The sequence below is a fragment of the Epinephelus moara genome, chromosome 16 (genome assembly GCF_006386435.1).
Source record: "Epinephelus moara isolate mb chromosome 16, YSFRI_EMoa_1.0, whole genome shotgun sequence".
Lineage (NCBI taxonomy): Eukaryota > Metazoa > Chordata > Actinopteri > Perciformes > Serranidae > Epinephelus > Epinephelus moara.
The window spans coordinates 29,799,722-29,818,421 of record NC_065521.1 but is presented as its reverse complement, the minus strand read 5'-3'; the positions used below and the strand labels follow the sequence as shown (position 1 = coordinate 29,818,421).

General features: G+C 43.2%; 1 protein-coding gene across 1 annotated transcript in view; it reads right to left on the bottom strand.

Annotated features, from left to right (window-relative positions):
* Positions 1 to 18,700, bottom strand: part of samd10b (sterile alpha motif domain containing 10b) — a 71,868-nt gene that overhangs the window by 36,988 nt on the left and 16,180 nt on the right. Inside the window, exon 2 of the mRNA XM_050066128.1 lies at positions 4,607 to 4,791. Coding sequence (XP_049922085.1) covers positions 4,607 to 4,791 — 185 coding nt within the window. The remainder of the gene's footprint in view (positions 1 to 4,606; positions 4,792 to 18,700) is intronic.

Genomic DNA, 18,700 nt, shown 5'->3' with positions numbered 1-18,700 from the left:
ATTTACGGCACAAAAGAAGTGAGTTAACCACTGCTTAACTACAACAGGAAGGGACCAGTGCTTTTCATGGTGGCTATTAGTTAATCCAAGTTACCAGTAATTATCGATGTAGACGTTTACATGCACAAAATAATCTGTTTTTTGCTTTTATTTAGAAAATGACAATATTCCGGCTGAGCTGTTCACACGGCAAATGAAAATGAATATTCTGCTAATATTTTTGCTTACATGCAGCTGTGCATACTCCGATTAACGTGTCCTAACATGTTGTTTATCGTGTCAAAATATGGAGAAGTGGAACAGCTGGATCCGCTTAAGCCATTTTGGTTTATTCTGTCAAAACAGGATTTTTTCAAAGGTCTCCCCTGGTGGTGAACTTGTTCAGATGTGTGAACACAGCCTCCCGCTTTCATTCCTTTAACCAACTTCTTAAAGAGGTTGGCGTCGTGATGCTTGCACAGATCCAAAACCTTGCTGATATCCAAGTCTTTGATAACGTTTAAAGTACATGTGTTTCTCCTTTTGACCAAAAATGTGAGCTTTTCTTTCGGGCATCATCTCTTTGGACTAGTTAGTTTGTGTACAACACACAGAGCTGACCATAAAAAGGCAAAAGGCCATGTGTTGCAAACTGCTGAAAAAACATATTCCAAATGCGCTGTATACATCCAGATAAGGCCAGCATATCCCACATGTCATAATCAGAAAATGCTACATTCAGAATAAGACCTACTATGTTGTTTATATGACCCACACCAAATTCAAAAAATATTGTCAAGCTTGGCATCAGTGTGCATGTAAACGTAATCACCCTGTGTTCTTTGTCATTATTATCCCCAGCAGCGGAAATGGCAGACAGTGAAACAACCAGCACAACTGTGAAAAACAAAACGCAGTGTGCCCTGTGTTGCTGGTACTTGATAGGCTGTGAGGAAATAGGAAAGCAATCTGGTTGTCTTTATGACAGCTGTGCCAAAAATAATACCACATGGAAATGCGTGTGGGGATGGGGGGAGTTTAAAAGTGTCTGTTTCCACTTCGACAAAACATTTAAACCACACTGAGTCAGTGGCTGAAGGTGTGGGATGACATTTTCCACCTGTTTACAGCACAAATTAACTTGTTTTAAGTGTCACTTTCTTCACCTTCGAGTGCAGCAATCAGCCTAACTGTCATTTCCAGAAAATTACTGAAAAAATGGACCATACAGGGAATAGATGGAATTATTCCATCTTGTTAATATTTTTCTTTCCTGTTTCCAATAAAAACAAGTGATAAATGCTTAATATTACATTGCACGTATTTTTTGCATGTGCTTTGGGAATAGGCAAGATTATAGATCTACATTTATGTGTCCCACTTGGTCAGTATTGCAAAACAAGCTGGGAGCATCTTTGGATAATGGCAGCCATGTTTGTGCATGCATGAACACCGATATATAGATTTCCATCCTGCTGTTACTATTCCTCATCTCCCCTGACTGTCTGGTCTGCTCCAACACATTTGTGTGAGTGTACACAGTTTGCATAGGGGTGCATAATGTGTTATATTAGCTTTGTTAAACAGATAAGGAAGATTCCCCAGGTCCCACCTTATACACAGAAGCCAAGCTGTGTTTCACTTAACTGGCTTCCTCATTACAGCTAATGTGTGCACAACCAGTGTAATGGAGAATAATCTAATCATCACTCCTGAGAGAACTGGATGCACAGACGCCAATTCACACACATACACACACACATTCACATGCAGACCCATGAGCACAGATTCTTGAAGGTGAAGATGCACAAATGGACACTGCATTTTTTTTTGTGAGCGCAAGAAACACACGCAGACATCAGAGCGAGCTGGACTTCGCTCCCATTTGTTGAATAATGCATTAAGAGGCTTGTTGCCACAAGGAAATGATAAGCCTTACTTCTCATGGTATAGAGGAGGTTTAATTATCCAGTCGCTGTGTAATCACATGGAAACAGCTTCCCACTCGTCTTTTATTAAGCCTTTTATAGCTGTTATAGCTGAGGGGGCACTCTTTTATGAATTATTGAGCAATCTCGCAGTGCATATGTACATCTTACAGCCTCACTGTGGCAAACTTTCTTAAAGGCAGTGGGGAGACTAAACAAATGACCTCCACTGGGCTATCTGCTCCCTTTCATGTGCGGAGAAGGAGCCAGGAAGGAGGCTGTTGTGCCGTGCGCTGTTTCAGGTCAAACACAGGCAGAATGCCTTAAAATAGATCCTTATTCCCTCTCTTTGTTTTGCCTCTCGCTGGTGCTGCACAGATGGGATTCCATTTTGCACAAGAGCGATGTGTGGTAGTCAATGATGCCGCTGTGCTTACATTATACTGCTGAGACATTGAGCCACCGAGCAGGCATTCCTCACCAGCCATCCAGCACTGAAATGACTTTCATATCCCGTGTATATACCACACAGTTCTGCTAAAGCTGTTGCTAAGCTTTTAGGGGAAAACACATCTGTGGAATAAATGCGATTTTTAGACACATGGGACAGACGGTATTAACTGTATATTTCTGAGTCCATTCTCTATGCAGTATGTGCTCCCTTGTATGAGCACTGTTACATCACAAGAAGTGAGGTAACAGCTATCGTACCGCCGCTCCATTACATAATCAGTTACTCTCTGGTGGTATCCACTACAGGCTCAGGTGAGACCAGCCAACATCGTGTACAAGATAAAACAATTAGACTTCCTGGTACCACTGAGATTCGACAGCTAGATGCAGCACTGATGCCGAACCACTAATGCTCTCACTTGTCTCTCTGATGCTAACAGATGATCTCCCACAGTGTACATATGACGTTTTACCCACCCAGGTCAGGGCAGCTTCATTACCCCTTCTCTCATATAGTTAGAAACACTGCTTTGAAAGTAAATAGCTTTGATGAGCTACCAGTTAATTCACACAGGACATTATTAAATTACAGCAAAGCTCCCCTTAAGGGAGATAATGTTTTCTTAACTAAGCTACTTTAAAAAGTTCTGAGTACTTAATTAAAATATTTCAGCACCGTGATGTAATTCAATACAACATCATGCAAGTTAACTGTATATTATAGGTCCAGTGTGCAGGATATACTTGGATATATTGGCAGAAATGGAATATAATATAATAAATATATTTTTCTTTAGTGTATAATCACCTGAAAATAGGAATTGTCCTGTTTTCATTGAGACAGTCACCATGTTGCACTGCCATGTTTCTACAGTAGCCCAGAATGGACAAACCAAACACTGAATCTAGACATGGCCGTTCGCATTTTTGCAAAGTTAGCAGCCCCTTCTCGACAAGATAACCAAAATAAATATGTTTTTATTAACATGGCACTGCCTAATTTTGTGATTTTACTGGTTTAAATCACCTGGTCTGTTTATTTTGGAGAAGAGGAGACCTCTGTGGCTAATTCAGCTCCTAGTAAAAATCTCCTGAACGTCTGAGTCAGAAAAAAGATGAGCACACATTAAGTTGTCAGAGAAAAAACGGTTAGTCTGCGACGAGCCGCACAGCATCAGAGAAACACCATCTGTAACAGAAAACCTCCCGAACAAAGAACACTGAAGGAATCCTAAGTGGGTGCTCACGCTTGGCACATGGGAGAGGTTTTAGCTGGTTGCCTATGAATCCTACTGTACACACTGCTCCTTTAATTTTAACTTACAACTTATTATAACTAGCGGTCAGTACATTTATAATGTGCATACAGCTGCCCGGCCAAAGTCATTGTTTTATCTTAATGGGCAGAAAGTAATCGGAATAAAAATAATCACGACCTTTTAACAGACATGAACAGAATCTTAAATGGTTCATCTAGTCCTCTATCATCAGACAGCTTTTTATATATTCCACCTTGCTTCAGCTGGTCAGATTTTGTGTGTTATACAAGACGTTATTTAGCCTCATGTGTCTTCATGTATCTTTATTGTGCACTGTTTTATCGCAGAGGCCTTAAGAACCTTTTTATTTCCTTAAATGGGTGTAAAAAATGATCACAAATAAAAATAACGAGCAAAATACTAAACGCTAAAGCATGACTATAAAAAATTAAGTTTCCTTTCTTTAATTAATAAACAAAAATACCAATTCCACTGGCAAATTATGCACTGAAATGACAAAAATATACCACTCAAAAACACACGGGGAATTGGCTGAACTGATCCCAAGCTACTGCAAAATGTGACTGGAGTGGAAACTCTTGAAATCTTCCCTTTTAGATTTTAAAATTGTGGCAAAAGACATGTTTTATTTTCCTAAGCTGCTGTGACTGCCCGGTGGCGGGAATTTATTCCTTTTGAAAAATCCAAAATCAGTGACAGATTATGCGCAAGAATTTCACAGCAGATTGCTTCACTAGTGAAACCAAGCGTGGCTCGGGCCTCTGAGGCTTTCTTTCTCTTTCCAAGTTTGTTATGGTACAACCTGCCCAATCCTGAGAGGTCCCTTGTCGCCTCAACTTATTCTAGCAATCTGTAATCTGTTTTCCTGAGCGAGAACACATTTGAAAGTCATTCACTTGCGGTGAAATTAAACACTCCTCCACAGTGCTTTGTGCTTTGCGCCTGTTTGTGTGGACGTCTTTATACCTGGATGCCCTCTGTGCCTGGCTGCTGCAGGAGTTTGACGGTGCGTGTGTGTGCTGTCCTCTGGCCGCGGCCGTCGTGCCAGGTCAGGTTGCTGCCTCCGGCGCGACGCGGCAGCTGGTAGCTCAGCTCCTCAGCAGACACCGTGTGCTCCAGGGAGGCACGGCAAAAACTGAAGCTGGACGCCGCTGAGAGGAGAGAGAGAGAGAGGGAGAAAGAAGAAGAGGAGAGGAAAAACAGAAAGAGACAAGCAGAAGGAGAAGAAAGACACTGATAAGCACTCACTTTGTTTTGTCTTTGTGTAAGGGGCTTGCATACACATTGTCTATGTTTTGAGCAACAGGAACACCTAAAAAAAACTAACAAAATAAATAATTGATAATCCTCTAAGAGCTTAACAGGCTGCATTCACTCCAGATTACATGCTTTGTGTACTGACTCTCATACAGCTACAAACAGATGGCTGTTTTGGTGATGGTGGTGGGCAGCAGTGCTACTCCACTGTGATCTCCAATTATGCTGAGTGCATATTCACAGAGGCAGCGCATGGTTTTTGGTATTGTGTCTCTCTTGCCAGATTAGTCCTGATTATTTAAATCCTACAGCATGAATATTTTTTCTTCTTCTCTCTCTCTCTCTCTCTCTCTCTCTCTCTCTGTCTGTCCTTCCCTCCTTTCCTCCCAGGAGTGAGTGTTAGCTGCGAGACAGCGAAGCAGACAAGTTGTCAATGCAGGGTCAGAGTACAGCTCTGTAAGAGCCACAGGGCATCTTCTGCAGTTCACATCCAGTGAACAGGCTACTGTACTGTGCTTGGTCATCTGTGACAGTGGGTGCATTTTAAAGGGGACAAACAAAGCCACCGCTCCTCTTACCCCTGCACTAATTTATTAGTAATGTGAATTAAAGAGGATTTGACTGCACATCAGCCTGACACAACAGAGAGGAGACAGAGGAGGGGAGCAGGAAGGGTCATGAGGGTGCACAACAGAAAGTGAAACACAGATAGAGACACTTAAGCATCCTGGTTGTTGTCAGCTTTCTGCAGGAACTTGTTTTTGTGAACGTCATGTAAACAAGAAAGCCATTCCTCAGCTGTTAAAGGAACACTTCACCCACAAAATGATTTGTAAATCAATTAGTCAAGCCGTGCTACCTTGAATCTGTTAAGAACTTTCTTTCTCTTGCATGCCTCCAAAGAAACAGGCAAACATATTGATATATTGATTGACAGTGGACCAAGTTTAACAACAGCAAAACATATCAAAACCTCTGTTTAGAAACTCTAATGCAACTCATGCAGTTTTATCCAAGTCTCATTTATCCAGTCATGTGCTCAGTACTTCCCAAACACATGTACTTTCACTAAAAAACCTTAGTATTGGAGCATAGACTGTATAAAATAATGGATGTAGCTACAGTGATGGCACCCATTGGTTTGTGGACTGCTGTTTCGAAGCCTTGAGTTCTGCATTTTGGTCTCTGCCATTTTGTTTTTTTGAGCCAGAAGCGATCATATTTGGGCAAGAGACAGCCTGTCACTCGAGCGGCCCTGCCCATAATTATGTGGAACTTTGGGTCTTGATTAAATGTAAATGGGTGAGTTATAAAAAATCCACCACCTGTACAGTTGTCACCAATTAGCTATAGAGACCAAAAATGATTTTTGTACCAGGCTGTAAACATGTTTATTTCTGCTATAAAGTTGGGCATTTTAACATGGGGATCAGTGAGGATTGACTCTGTGTTGGAGCCAGCCTCAAGTGGCCATTTGATGAACTGCAGTTTTTGGCACTTACACATTAGCTTCATTTTTCAGCCTTGGAGATCGATCGCTTGTATTGGAGCCTGGCTTTGAAGAGAGCATGGATAAGTTTCACTTTCAGTTCAGTTTCAAATCCTAAGGCTTTAGTGAAAATGCAAGTGTTTGAGAAGTGCTGAGCTAATGACTGGAGAAATGAGACTTGGAATATGACTTCAGTGAGTTTGTACACAGACGATTTGATATAGTTTTGTGATATAGTTTTGTCGTTTTTAAACGTGATGCACCGTTTTCTGTGCAGGCACACTCGAAGATTTCTTCACAAATCCAACATAACATCCATCCATTCATATTCAACTGCTTATCCAAGCTGGGTTGTGGGGGCAGCAGGCTGAGCAAAGTATTTCAGATGTCCCTTTTTCCCCAGCTCCTCCTGGGGGACCCCAAAATGTTCCCAGGCCAGATGAGATATGTAATCCCTCCAGCGTGTTCTGGGTCTGCCCCGGGGCCTCCTACCAGTGGTACATGCCCGAAACACCTCTAACTGGAGGCACCCAGGAGGCATCCTGATCAGATGCCCGAACCACCTCAACTGACCCCTTTCGACGCAAAGGAGCAGCAGCTCTACTCCGAGCTCCCTCTGGATGTCTGAGCTACCCCACGGAGGAAACTCATTTCGGCCGCTTGTATCCACAGTCTCATTCTGTTGGTCACTACCCAGAGCTCATGAACATAGATGAGGGTTGGGACGTAGATGGACCAGTAAATTGAAAGCTTTGCCTTCTGGTTCAGCTCCCTCTTCACCACGATGGTCCGCTACAGCACCCGCATCACTGCAGTCAAGATAACAAAGCGTGACTAACTGACATATAAATGTTCATTTTGTGGGTGAAGTATTCCTTTAAGAGCAACCTGATTAAGCTAAATTTGTGCAGCAGAAACATAATATTTAGTTTCAGATTCTAGACCACAAACGTGGTATGGCACAAACTGAGTCATTTAAAGAGGAGCAGAACATTACTTTAAGAAAGCACCTAGTTTACGTCTCGTCCTTGGATTATCTGTGTGCAATAATAGGTTTAAACAAGGACGGGTGGTTTACAAAATATTTCGGCAGGTACTTCTTCCTGTTCTCGACAAGGTGGTTGCCATGACATGTATTACAAAACCTTTTATTTTCTTCCAAACCTCTTTCTGTTAGTTTAGGAATATCCTACTAGAAACTTGAAGATTGCAAATAGCCTGCATTCTTCCTGTTTTCACAAAGGTACTTCTAAAACTTCTTTAAATTTACAAAACAAGTCACTTGGAGCTCATTGTATATCATGTATTCACTTCAGGCAAGTCAAGTCCAATCAAAACTGAACCTAGAATAAATAACTTACAGTTGCAACATCATAAAGGATAAATGTACATTGAATATGCCACTGCTGGTTAAAAAGTATGCCAGAGGAGAACTCTTTATTACTACTAACAAGCTGTAAGTAAATGCAGCTTCGCAGTGCGTGTGAGGCGCCCTCCAATTTCCAACGTCAACTGGATTTCTCCCTAAAATCCCCTGAAGCGTGTGTGCGTGTAAACGCAGTCATTGAGACGGAGACGGAATTACTGATGAAAGGGCTAAAAGTGGAACAAGGCATAATAAATGTTGCATTCATTGCTTTTAAATGTGAAAAAAGTCTCTTAACAACAGAACAATGTCAGAGAATTCTTTGAGAAAAGCCTCATTTCATCTCCTGAATGACTTCTTAATTTCTTTTCCTCTCTCCTCCTTGGGGACCAGATTTAAAAGAAGGAGAGACTGGATTTATTTGAACGTGTTAGGTTATATAAAGTCTTTCTCCAACTTGTTCATCCATTTGTCTCCTTATTATGCTGCTTTCTATAGGTGATTTTCAGCCCTGTGATCATGCACTATCTACCCTGACCTGGTGAAGATGTAACTGAGATACACGCTGTCAAAAAATGGAAGTAAAAACAAACAAAACAAACAAAACAAGCAAAACCCGTGATTCCTTTCACCAACAAGTGTAAACAAGCCTTCCAGGACTATTCCCATTTTAAAACTACACAACAGACCACTGAGAGCTGCTGCAAGACAGCCGAAGCTTGTGGGAATCTCGGTTGCAGCTGGGAGGTGGGCACTTTTTCTCAATGCAGACGTGTGTTCAAGTGAATACAGAGTTCACACAGCCATGATGGAGGAATGAAAAAGAGGGTGGAGATGAAAAACAAGAAAGGCCTGTCAGGAATCACTGATGTGTAACCTTTTCTGCCTTCGTATGCCCGCTTTCTCTCTCAGCGCTCCCGCTTCCCCGTTTCTGTATGCCGTCACTTTTGTATATTCCGCAGCAGTATCTTTCTTGTTCCCCTTCTTTTCCTGCTCACTCCCTCTTTCAGCGTTGTCTTTTTCTGGTTGTCAGGTCTTCGGGGTCGTTGGGACAAACCGAGCCCAGCCCTGATGTAATTACTGCCAGTCAGACTGAGGGGGAGGAGACAGGAGGAAGGAACGTAGGAAGCTAAGCGCCTTGCAACCCTAAAGACCTGCCAATCTTGCAGAGAGAGACAAGAGAAAACGCAAAAGCAAGAGCAGGGCAGACAAGAAAAAGAGACAGGAGAGGGGTACTGTAAATTAGCACTGGATCCATGCAAACTGACAGTAAACTGTGGCAAGGTAGACGAGCTCAGAGAGGAGGCAGGGACACGCGTTAATAGACCGCGAAACAACTTCATTTCACAAGCTGTTAAAGACAGAGCTTTCCTATTATTAGACAGTGACCACCCTACACTTTATGGACATCACTTTGTAGATGAGGAAAATGACTTCCCAGTTCCACTGAAATCTCAATCTCTGCCATGTCGCCAGACCTTGCCACCTTCAGCAGTCATAAAACGAAGACAGAGCGCTCATTCTGCAAGCTTCATTGGCCTTGGTAGACTTAACCTCCTGGCACGGGACAGCTGAGAATTTAGAGTCACCCAAAAGTGATTAAATATCCATACCATCGAATTCACATCTCTTTGGAAATTACGTTGTCTGCCGACTGCTTTTACAGTGGCAAAGAAAATGCAATATATATTCTAAACGGGACTGTATCGGAGGATTTAGCCGTGGATCTCGCTGTGTTTTTAAATAGATTTTTATGTTCAGGAGTGATTACCATCCCCTTCGGCAGGAGGGGTTATCTGTCACCTTTCTTTGTCTGTCTCAACATGCTTTTGATCAGCCTGGACAACCGCCAAATCTCCTCTGTCCTATTTGTCACTAACTGGTGTTGTATTATCTCGCTGCCCTTGCCGTTGACTTTTATCACCTCCAGTCGCGAGAGGGGAGAGGAGACGAGGGATGATGAAGGGTGGGAGAAGTGGAGGCAGGGTGAAAAGCGAGAAAAAAGCATGATATGTGTCTTCTGAGTCAGTGAATAAAAAATAAATAGGAAGTCGTGATGTAGTGTGATCTTAAAAGCTCGGGAATCTTTAACTTTGGCCTCACATACAGAGGAGGAGAGGTGGAGGGAGCGAGAGGGAGAGCTGTTGGTGATGGAGGTGCCAAAATCAAGGGCAAAGTGTCAGACAGGTGTTTATGTGTGCGTGAGTGTGTGTGCAGAGGGTAGGTAGGTCAATACGCTTCAACCCAGTGAAGTGTAACCTCATATCACCTCCTCTTGACTGAGCAGCATATCTGCCGCGCAGAGTGGCTGCTAAATCTCAGAGGTATTCCCTTTTGAAAAGGTAATTAAGCTGTTAGGTACGGCACCCCGGAAGGTCGTTCCAAGCCAAATCCCACAGTAGATTAACATGGCATCACTGGACATTACTCATTTGACTCCAAAAGCGAGCATCTAAATTAGTCCGTGTGGACTACTTTGCTGCGTGGGCTTTTTTTTTGGTGGAAGTTTGATTTTTGCATAACCTTGGCATCAACTTTATGTGTATCCTCTTGTACGGAGGATGAGGCTAGTGGTCTGGCTAATCCACCTTATTTCAGGCATCACAGAGAGGGTACCGTGGTGTATTTCAGCAGCGTGATATTGGCATCAACTCCATCCCTACCGAGCACCTCTTATTCAACTCAAAGATAAAATTTCTATTTGCAGTCCAAGTTTTATATGAAAGCGGAGGGAGAAAAAAAATCCCAGCCTCCCTCGTTCCTCTGTAATCTGCAAGGGGGTGAAACTTCATCATGCAGTGATTTCATGCCTGTGTAACACATTAAACCTGAAGTCCTAAATATAGCATCAAACAGGCCGATGCTGCCAGCTCCCACTATGTCTCAAACATCTACCAATGATCCAGATTTGTTGGTCCTATAGTATGTTGGGGGTAAAGCGAGAGGCTATTTACAACTCTTCCACTCCACCAGACCCTGTCTTAACCCCTGGAATGAGCCATGAAATTACTCCATTTTGAAAGACCAGAGAAGAAGAATTCTGGTTGCAGCTTTAAAAATAAATATAAAACCCAGCACCCCAGGGGCTTTTCCCATGATGCATTGCAGTCTATTACCCACTCTGACATGAGACACTGTCGCACAGGCTGGGGCTGAGGTTTACCTCTCACAAGCCATCAGCGTCAGGAACACGCAGATAGGGAAATGGGAGTAAACAGTGGACGTCCACGACGCAGGCCGATTGAAGATAACAACACACCAACTCTCATCAGGACACAAACGAGGGGAAACGCCAACTAAATCTGTGTGTATGATTGTGTGTGTCGGCGAATGCTCATGCATACGTGAATGTGACTCACGATGCCAGCATGAGGATTCACATATCCACACATCTGTATAATCCCTGTCTGCTTTGGTTTAGGCCAGCGGATCGGAATAAAGCTGCAGAGAGTCTGAATATGCAGCCATGTGGATGGAGGCTGAATTCTGGATTTAAACCGCGGGGCAATTATGGCTCACAATGCACAGTGTAGCCCAGAACACAGGTGGAGCTGGCATTTCTGTTATGATTCTGCAAGTTGCTGTAGAAGTCCATCTGCACCCTGAGAGCACAGACAACAACAAAGGCTGGTGTGAGAAATGCCAGGCCGACCTTGGCTCCCTCTTTTGAGGCGGTGCTGCTAAGAAAAAACAAAACAAAACTGGAGGATCCAGCGTTGAGGACAGCATGACTTTTATTCTCTAACTCTCCACTCTGGCCCCCACTGCATTTCCACCGAGACAGACAGAACTATTGATTATCCATCACTGTGTCAGAGAACATACAATTACAGATCACTTTAGATAAAACACACACACGCACACAGGCACGTACACAAACACAGTCCACCTAGCTCCTCCACCCGAGGACACTGGCTGTCATATCCACTTCTGCTCAAAGGAACTCGCTGCATGTTTCGCACAAGAGGAGGAAAAGGAAGAATGACACAGGAGAGGAGATGGGATACAGGGGTCTGACATGGTCATGCCCTCTTAAGAGGATGAAGGAATGAAGCCCAGGGTGAATGTAGTAACAGAAACACGGAAAAATGGGCAACATGACACGTCACAGAGAGGCGAACAGATGGAAAATAAAGCTTCAGAGCAGAACATTAATATTAATTGCATCAGGAAATGAAAGAGGACAAAGAACAGATTTCAATCATATGAGTGTCTGACGTTTCTCCTCTTCACAGCCAAACCCTCATATGATGACACAGGAGGACAGATTAGATCTCACTGACAATCGATAATTCAGAGCCAATGTCAGAGGAGAGGGGAGGAGGAGGAGGAGGAGGAGAAGGAGGAGGAGGTCGAGTAATAGGATGTGAGGTGTGATCGGGCTTAGTCAAACTGGGGGACTGACAAAAGGCATTGGTATCCTGGTTATCTGGTGTATCCTTGTATCCTGGTTTGAGAAACCTGTATATTCCAGCCCAAACCCACTGATAGAAACCGGGATTCTGTAAGCACCTTGTCCACCTTGATATTGAAATTGAAAATCTGACTTTGTTAAGGCATAAATTGTGCATCACTTTCCATTACACACAGGGAGGCTAAATCCAGCGAAGTGGGGAAGGCAGCCGAGTTCAGGCGGCTAGAAACCAAATTGTGTTCATGCTGAGCTGTTGAGGTGACTCAGTAGGTGCAGGGATGAGTGGCAGAGGAATCAAAGACACCTGAACTCAGATGATCAGAGACCTACTGTTATGATTGTACAGTGATCTGAATAATCAGATTTTCTCATGCTCTATGTTAATGTGTCCTGGATAAGATCAAAACTACTGCAAGACTCAAAACTGGGAAACAAATGTTGATGTAAACATACTCACTGATGCAAGTCCTCTTTCAAATCTTAAAGCAGCTAAGTCAGTTAATTTTTAAACATTTTCATTTTTATTTAGAGAACTGCTCAGAAAAGCGGCAAATTAAGATTGTTTTCTTTGTAACATCTGACATGGCAACATGCCAAAGAGCTGCTGGGTGACTGACTGTATGACTGAGAAGCTCATTATAAGCCCAGACTCGGCCAGTTTCAAGTACTTTACTCATACTTAAATTCTTTTTTAAGCTAGTGCAAAGTTAGCGGTGCCATAAAACAACCTGGGGCATGATTCAAGGCCGATGTGGGAGTTTTCTCTCATCGCTTCAAACATTTCTCGCTTCAGAATAATTGAACATCATCTTTGAATCAATATTCTTCAAACAAAATGTAAGTCAAAGTTGTGAATTAAACCAGAAAAGATGAAAAAACGAAGCTCACTTGGGATTTTGCAGTGGGCAGACCACAGAATACACACCTCCTTTCCTCCAAACAAAGATGGTGGTGATCTTGTCATGTTGACTTTGGTAATACGCTTAATTAAAAAAAATGTTTCTTCAACTAAAAATGTGCATCATGCATCTAAGTTCTGCTGAAATTCAATATCTGTGGCTAGTCTTGAGTCTCCCTCGTTAGGCCCGCTATGGGAGGAGGGGGTGCAGTATTATATTTGGCAGTATGGCTCTGTTCTGGGGCCTCTCTGCCTTTCCTCAGGCCTACGCAGAAAGCCTCTTCCACGAGACTATGTGGAAAGCCTGAGGCGGTGAGAGCACACCTCTCTGCCCATCCATTTGCAAACAAGGAATGCCTGAAACAGAGAGAGAGCAAACCTCCCTGCCCTTCCATGCACATACATGGAAAGCCTAAGGCAGGGAGAGCAGCCGCAAAGACCCCTTGGAAACAGAACAGAGCATCAATGACAAACAGAAATGACACTGATAAGTCAGACACAGCATAAAAAGGAGGAGCTGGGGTGGAGGCAGGTTGCAAAGCAGCTTGCAGAGGAAGCAGCAACAGTAGGCAGGCCAGAGCAGTTTAAATAGGGCGTCCTGAATGAGATGCGCCAATTGGTCGCATAGAAAGGAATCCTGTGCTCTATCAGCTGACTCCCTTCCATCAATCAGCTGATCCATCAATCAATTGGGCTGTTTGAGATCAGCTGATGTAGCTGGGATGTGAATTGACATCATGTCCTGCCTGAACTAACACCATGCTCAATTTGCTTTGACCCTGATACTGCCCACATACAGAGGGGCAACACAAGTTCCAGTTAGCCACATTTGCATAATGAATCCACAATATAATCATCATAGTAAGTCCAGTAAAAAAAAAAAAAAACCAAGCAAAAAGAAGAAGAAGCCGTCCATGGCAGAGCTCTTCAAGGGCATTCACATGATGTTGTTTATAAGATATTGAGTTATTATTTGACAAGCAGGCCTAACTGGCGAGGTAATCAGATGATCAATCTAGTTCACACGCAGCCGCTTCACTGTAATGATTCACAGCTCATGAAAACCTTTGACAAATCCATCCAGATTAGCCTGGTTAGGACTTCCAAATGGATCGCTGCATGAGACAGGATAGAGTACGAAATGGGGAAAATTACACTGAAAGGTCAAGCAGGCAGAGCACAACTTTATGCATGTTTAAACAGTTTTAAATTCACAGGGTGGTGATATCCACAAGCAAGCAATATAAAGGTTAAGCTAAATTGTGTCCCGTCTGATTGGTTGAATAATTTAATATTGCGAAAGGTCAAATTCAAGAAGGTAGCTGATGGAACGTCAACATCCCGTCTGGAATTTTACACTGTGACTTGCAGATCCACGAGATTATAGATGTTTGAGTGCAGTGACAGTGAGAGGATGCCGGCGGTATGTTCTGATGTGTCACTTCAACTGTCACATCAGAATAACACATTATGCCTCGGCTTTCAAGTCTCAATACATGCTGTGATCTAAACTGTCTTCACGGTTTGTCTGTCATGAAGAATGTCCTCCTCTGTATTCTACTCCAAAGAATCCGAAATGATGGGGGATATTAAATGAACACAAGCGCATAACTTCTCCACTTCGACAAGATTGGCTTTTTAAATATTTAGCGTTTGTTTACAGCTGTTCCCCTGAGTGGCAAAATGTTCTGTCTGAGTGGATTAACGGATGTTTGGCTACAAAATATTAAAGCTCCGAAATACTTCAATTTACATCTTAACACCACCGCGGCCTTCATAAAGGCATGCGCTGAATTAATAGCAGGAAATAAGTCATTTAGCAGGTTACCACGAAAACGCACGCATTTCAATATCACAATATAATCTTTTGATTTCAAGTGCAATTTAAGCTGATCGTTTGGAACCAAGAGCCATGAGCCAGATGGTCTGCTAATGAACTCCAAAGTGATTCAAGCAATCAGACAAACAGGTTTTGCCATTATCTTTTTCTTTTCCAAACTGGAATTAAAGAGGCAATTCACGCAAGCAGAACGCGGCATGCTAGTTCCTTGAGTTCACAAATACCTTCAGTGATAGCCTGCAAGGCCGTCCGGCAGGGGTCCACCACACTCTGTATGCTGAGCATAGAGAAATCAGCTCCCTGTGCGCTCAAGTTATAACTCTTTGCATCAGATCGCTGCCATGAGCAGAGGTTAAATTTCCCGGAGTGAACCGCGCGGAGTCTGGAGCCTGAATGGACTACAGTTCATTGTGATTGTCACATGTGGTCTGTAAATCGATGCGGTGCACTCACGCTGTGGCCTGGTGAGAGACTGGGATGTGGAAGGGTTCAGCACTCAATACTTTATTGAATGTCCTCAAGCCATGACTACCACACAAGTACCCTACTTTGCTTGCACATGTATGTCTGCGCTCATAGACCTGGGTGACATATTAGAGAAGAAATGCCTGAGCAATGTAGCGTGGCAAGAAAAACAACCAGTCGATGGCACAGAACGTACACGCACGCACACACGCTCACTTGCACAAACATACACAAAGGTTATTGAGCACCGAGGGGTTTGCAAACAATGAGGTGAATAAATGACCGTTGTGAGAGTTAGCTGATAATCTGCTCTACACCATCCCTGCATCCACACAAAGCGACCAGGATGAGGGGATAAAAGAAAATAAAGAGGAATGAAAAAGAGGGGGAAATAGGCTTATGGAATGGGCGGGGGGCTGGTGGAGAAAAAAGATAAAAGTTAATGCTCTACAGAAGCTGAGAGGTAAACAGAAAGAGAGAGAAAGGAGCGCAGGGGAGAGAGGAGGGAAATATGCCAATGAATTTGAAGCTGAGATAGACGGGGAGAGAATGAAAATTGCAGACAGGGAGTTAGTTTGTAGATCCGTAAGCAGCATGAATGATTAGAAACAGCAACTCGGCAGCGGCGGTGCTGCCGGTGGTGGTGGTGGTGGTACTTCTTCTGTCAGCCAACTGAAACATAACTCAGAGCTTTGAAGTTTTTAAAAGTTTGTTGTGCTCCCGTGTGATGCGATCCAGGAGGCTGCCTCTAATCTTTCCCGGAGGGGAGGGAAGAGGAGAGACAGAAAGAAAGAAGAAAGGTGGGAAGAAGATGCAAAGGTTGTGGCAGGGGGCCACACAGAGAGGCTTAGGCAATACTACTGAGACATGTGAGTGGAGAATTGCAGCGGTGCCACCGGCGAAAAACTATCTAACAGAGACATGAAATAACTCAGCTCTATTTCCTCCACGCCTTATTTCAACAAGCAACAGAAGATGTAAACCTCAAACTTTGCCAGCGCTCTATTTCCTTTTAAAGCACGCAGTCTGGAGTTTGAAAAAGATGCGACAAAACCAAGATTTTCTCAGCAGCTGCAGCAGCAGGTGTCTTCCGTGGGAGAGTCAATGGTATGTGTGCACAATAGAGTCAGACATGTTTGGTACAGGCCCTTCAGGAGCCTCCTTGTTTTCAGTCGAACAGCGAGACAAATTAGCTCACACCTGGGGGCACTCGCCCATTCTCCCCGTCTCTGTATCCACTCCCTGCAGTCCCACCTGTCTCTGTGGGTCTCTGCGGCATGCTGTGTTGATTGGGGGTCTGTCTCTCTCAGCTTAATTGCCATGTTATCAGCTCCACTCCCGCACTGCCACTTCGCCCAGGCCTTTCAGTCAGATGGACATGCCAATTACCCCTCCTCCACACACACGCTTGTTCTTCCTCACTCACACGGGTTCCCGAGGCTGCGCTGTCAGGTAACATAGCAGACAGCAGCTGGTATAAAGCGGGCAGTTTGGGATGAAACAGGGAAGAGAATCAAAGCTCTTTGTGTAGCCCTTATGCACACAAGCATGCAAATACACACATCAATAAACAGAGAGTCCCAGCAGGAGCTTCTTGTCCAGGCCGTAGGATCCCAAGGGAACCTTTCTACTCCCCTTCTCCTCTTAATCCTTTACTCCAAACACACTCACACTGTCTTTTATCTATCTCTGCTCTTTTTAATACCTCTTCTCTTTTTATTTCCTTATGGTTTTATTACCCTTATTTTCCCTTAAAGGCACAGTTTGGCATTTTGGGAAATATGATGTCTAAAGACAGCAGGTGATAATTAGCGTTAACTGTGTTGATTAGTGAATTTGAGAGGTGCTTGTACTGTGGGGGGAATTTTTCTCACCTTTAGATAGACCCAGGGTGGCTCTTACCCTGTTTCAAGTCTTTATGCTACGATAAGCCAACTGTCCCCTGGCTGCAATTTCATATTTCTTGTACAGACACGAGAGTGGTACAGTTAATTATTTACATATTTACATGTCTAAATAATTTCATCAGTGACTTAAAAATAATCTGCTGAATCTACCTCTGTAGTTTTCCTGACATTTACCTCAGTCTAAGTCCTCCTGGCGTCTTGGTTTGTGACTGGTTAGTTCGGTAACATGTGAGTCAGAAACCAAACAAAACTGAAAGACAGAATGGCCATGACGACAGTGACAGTGTTTAAGAAGCCAGACTTTGGTGTCGGTTCTACTGGAGTCTGGGACGGGCACCAGAAATCACACTTTAACCTGTCGTATCTTTCTTGTTTCAATTTTAATTCCACCAAATTAAAAAACACACATTATGTGATGCTTACTGATGTTTTTTAAAATCTAATTAGCACTGTGTTTTTCATGTTTTTGGTCTACAAGCAATCCAGCAGAGGCTGAGATGCAGCTGCTGGACACAGCCATGATCTGTTTGGAAAACAAATATGCATATTTAGATTTAAAAAACATCAGTATGCATTACGAAATGTGTGTTCTTTAATCTGTTGGAAGGATTTCCAGTCAATGTTGAAACAACACAGATGATGGGTTGAGATGTTATATGCAGTACCCAACCCATTAACTTCAATAGAGCTGACACTGAAGTCTGGCTCCTTGAACACTGTCACTGTCCATCCCTCTTTTATATTTTCCTTGTCAGAAACAAGGAAGTGTTGTTGTGAAGCTGATGAAGTGTGGAGATCATTAAAGTGCTGCTTAAGAAAGTTATCCGTCTCCATTGTGCTATTTCTTCTCAATAAGAGTGATCCAGCCGTCAGAAAACAAACCCCCACTTATATTTATTTACAGCTACTACAAAGCAACTTTCATTTTGTGTTGATTTTGGAAGCAGTAAGGATTCCCAGATGAATACTGCATTTCCCATGAGCACCACCTCTTAACGTAAATATTTTGATCTGGCTAGTGTGTGCATTTGTTTTGTGTGTGCATTTGTTTTGGAAGTGAGTGAAGTATAACAGTAATGTCCACTGTGACCTACAGTATACCTCCATGGACTGTACACAGCCATTTGCATCATATGCTAAGGCACAAACTAACAGCAGTAGGCTCTTTATTTCTCATTTATTCATTTTAACCTTACCAACTCTAGCTAACAACCTTTGTGAAGTCCCGCCCCCGTATGCAGACTGGCCCAGGTGCGGAAATCCCGGGGGGGACAGGGGGGGGACATGACTCCTCCTTCAGTAAAGCTATCCCCCCCTAGAATAATTTGAGACACAATTAATAATTTTTGAACAATGCAGTAGTATTTATTGAAAGCACAATGTAAGTGCTCATATTGTGCTCATTATAATCGCGCAATAATGTG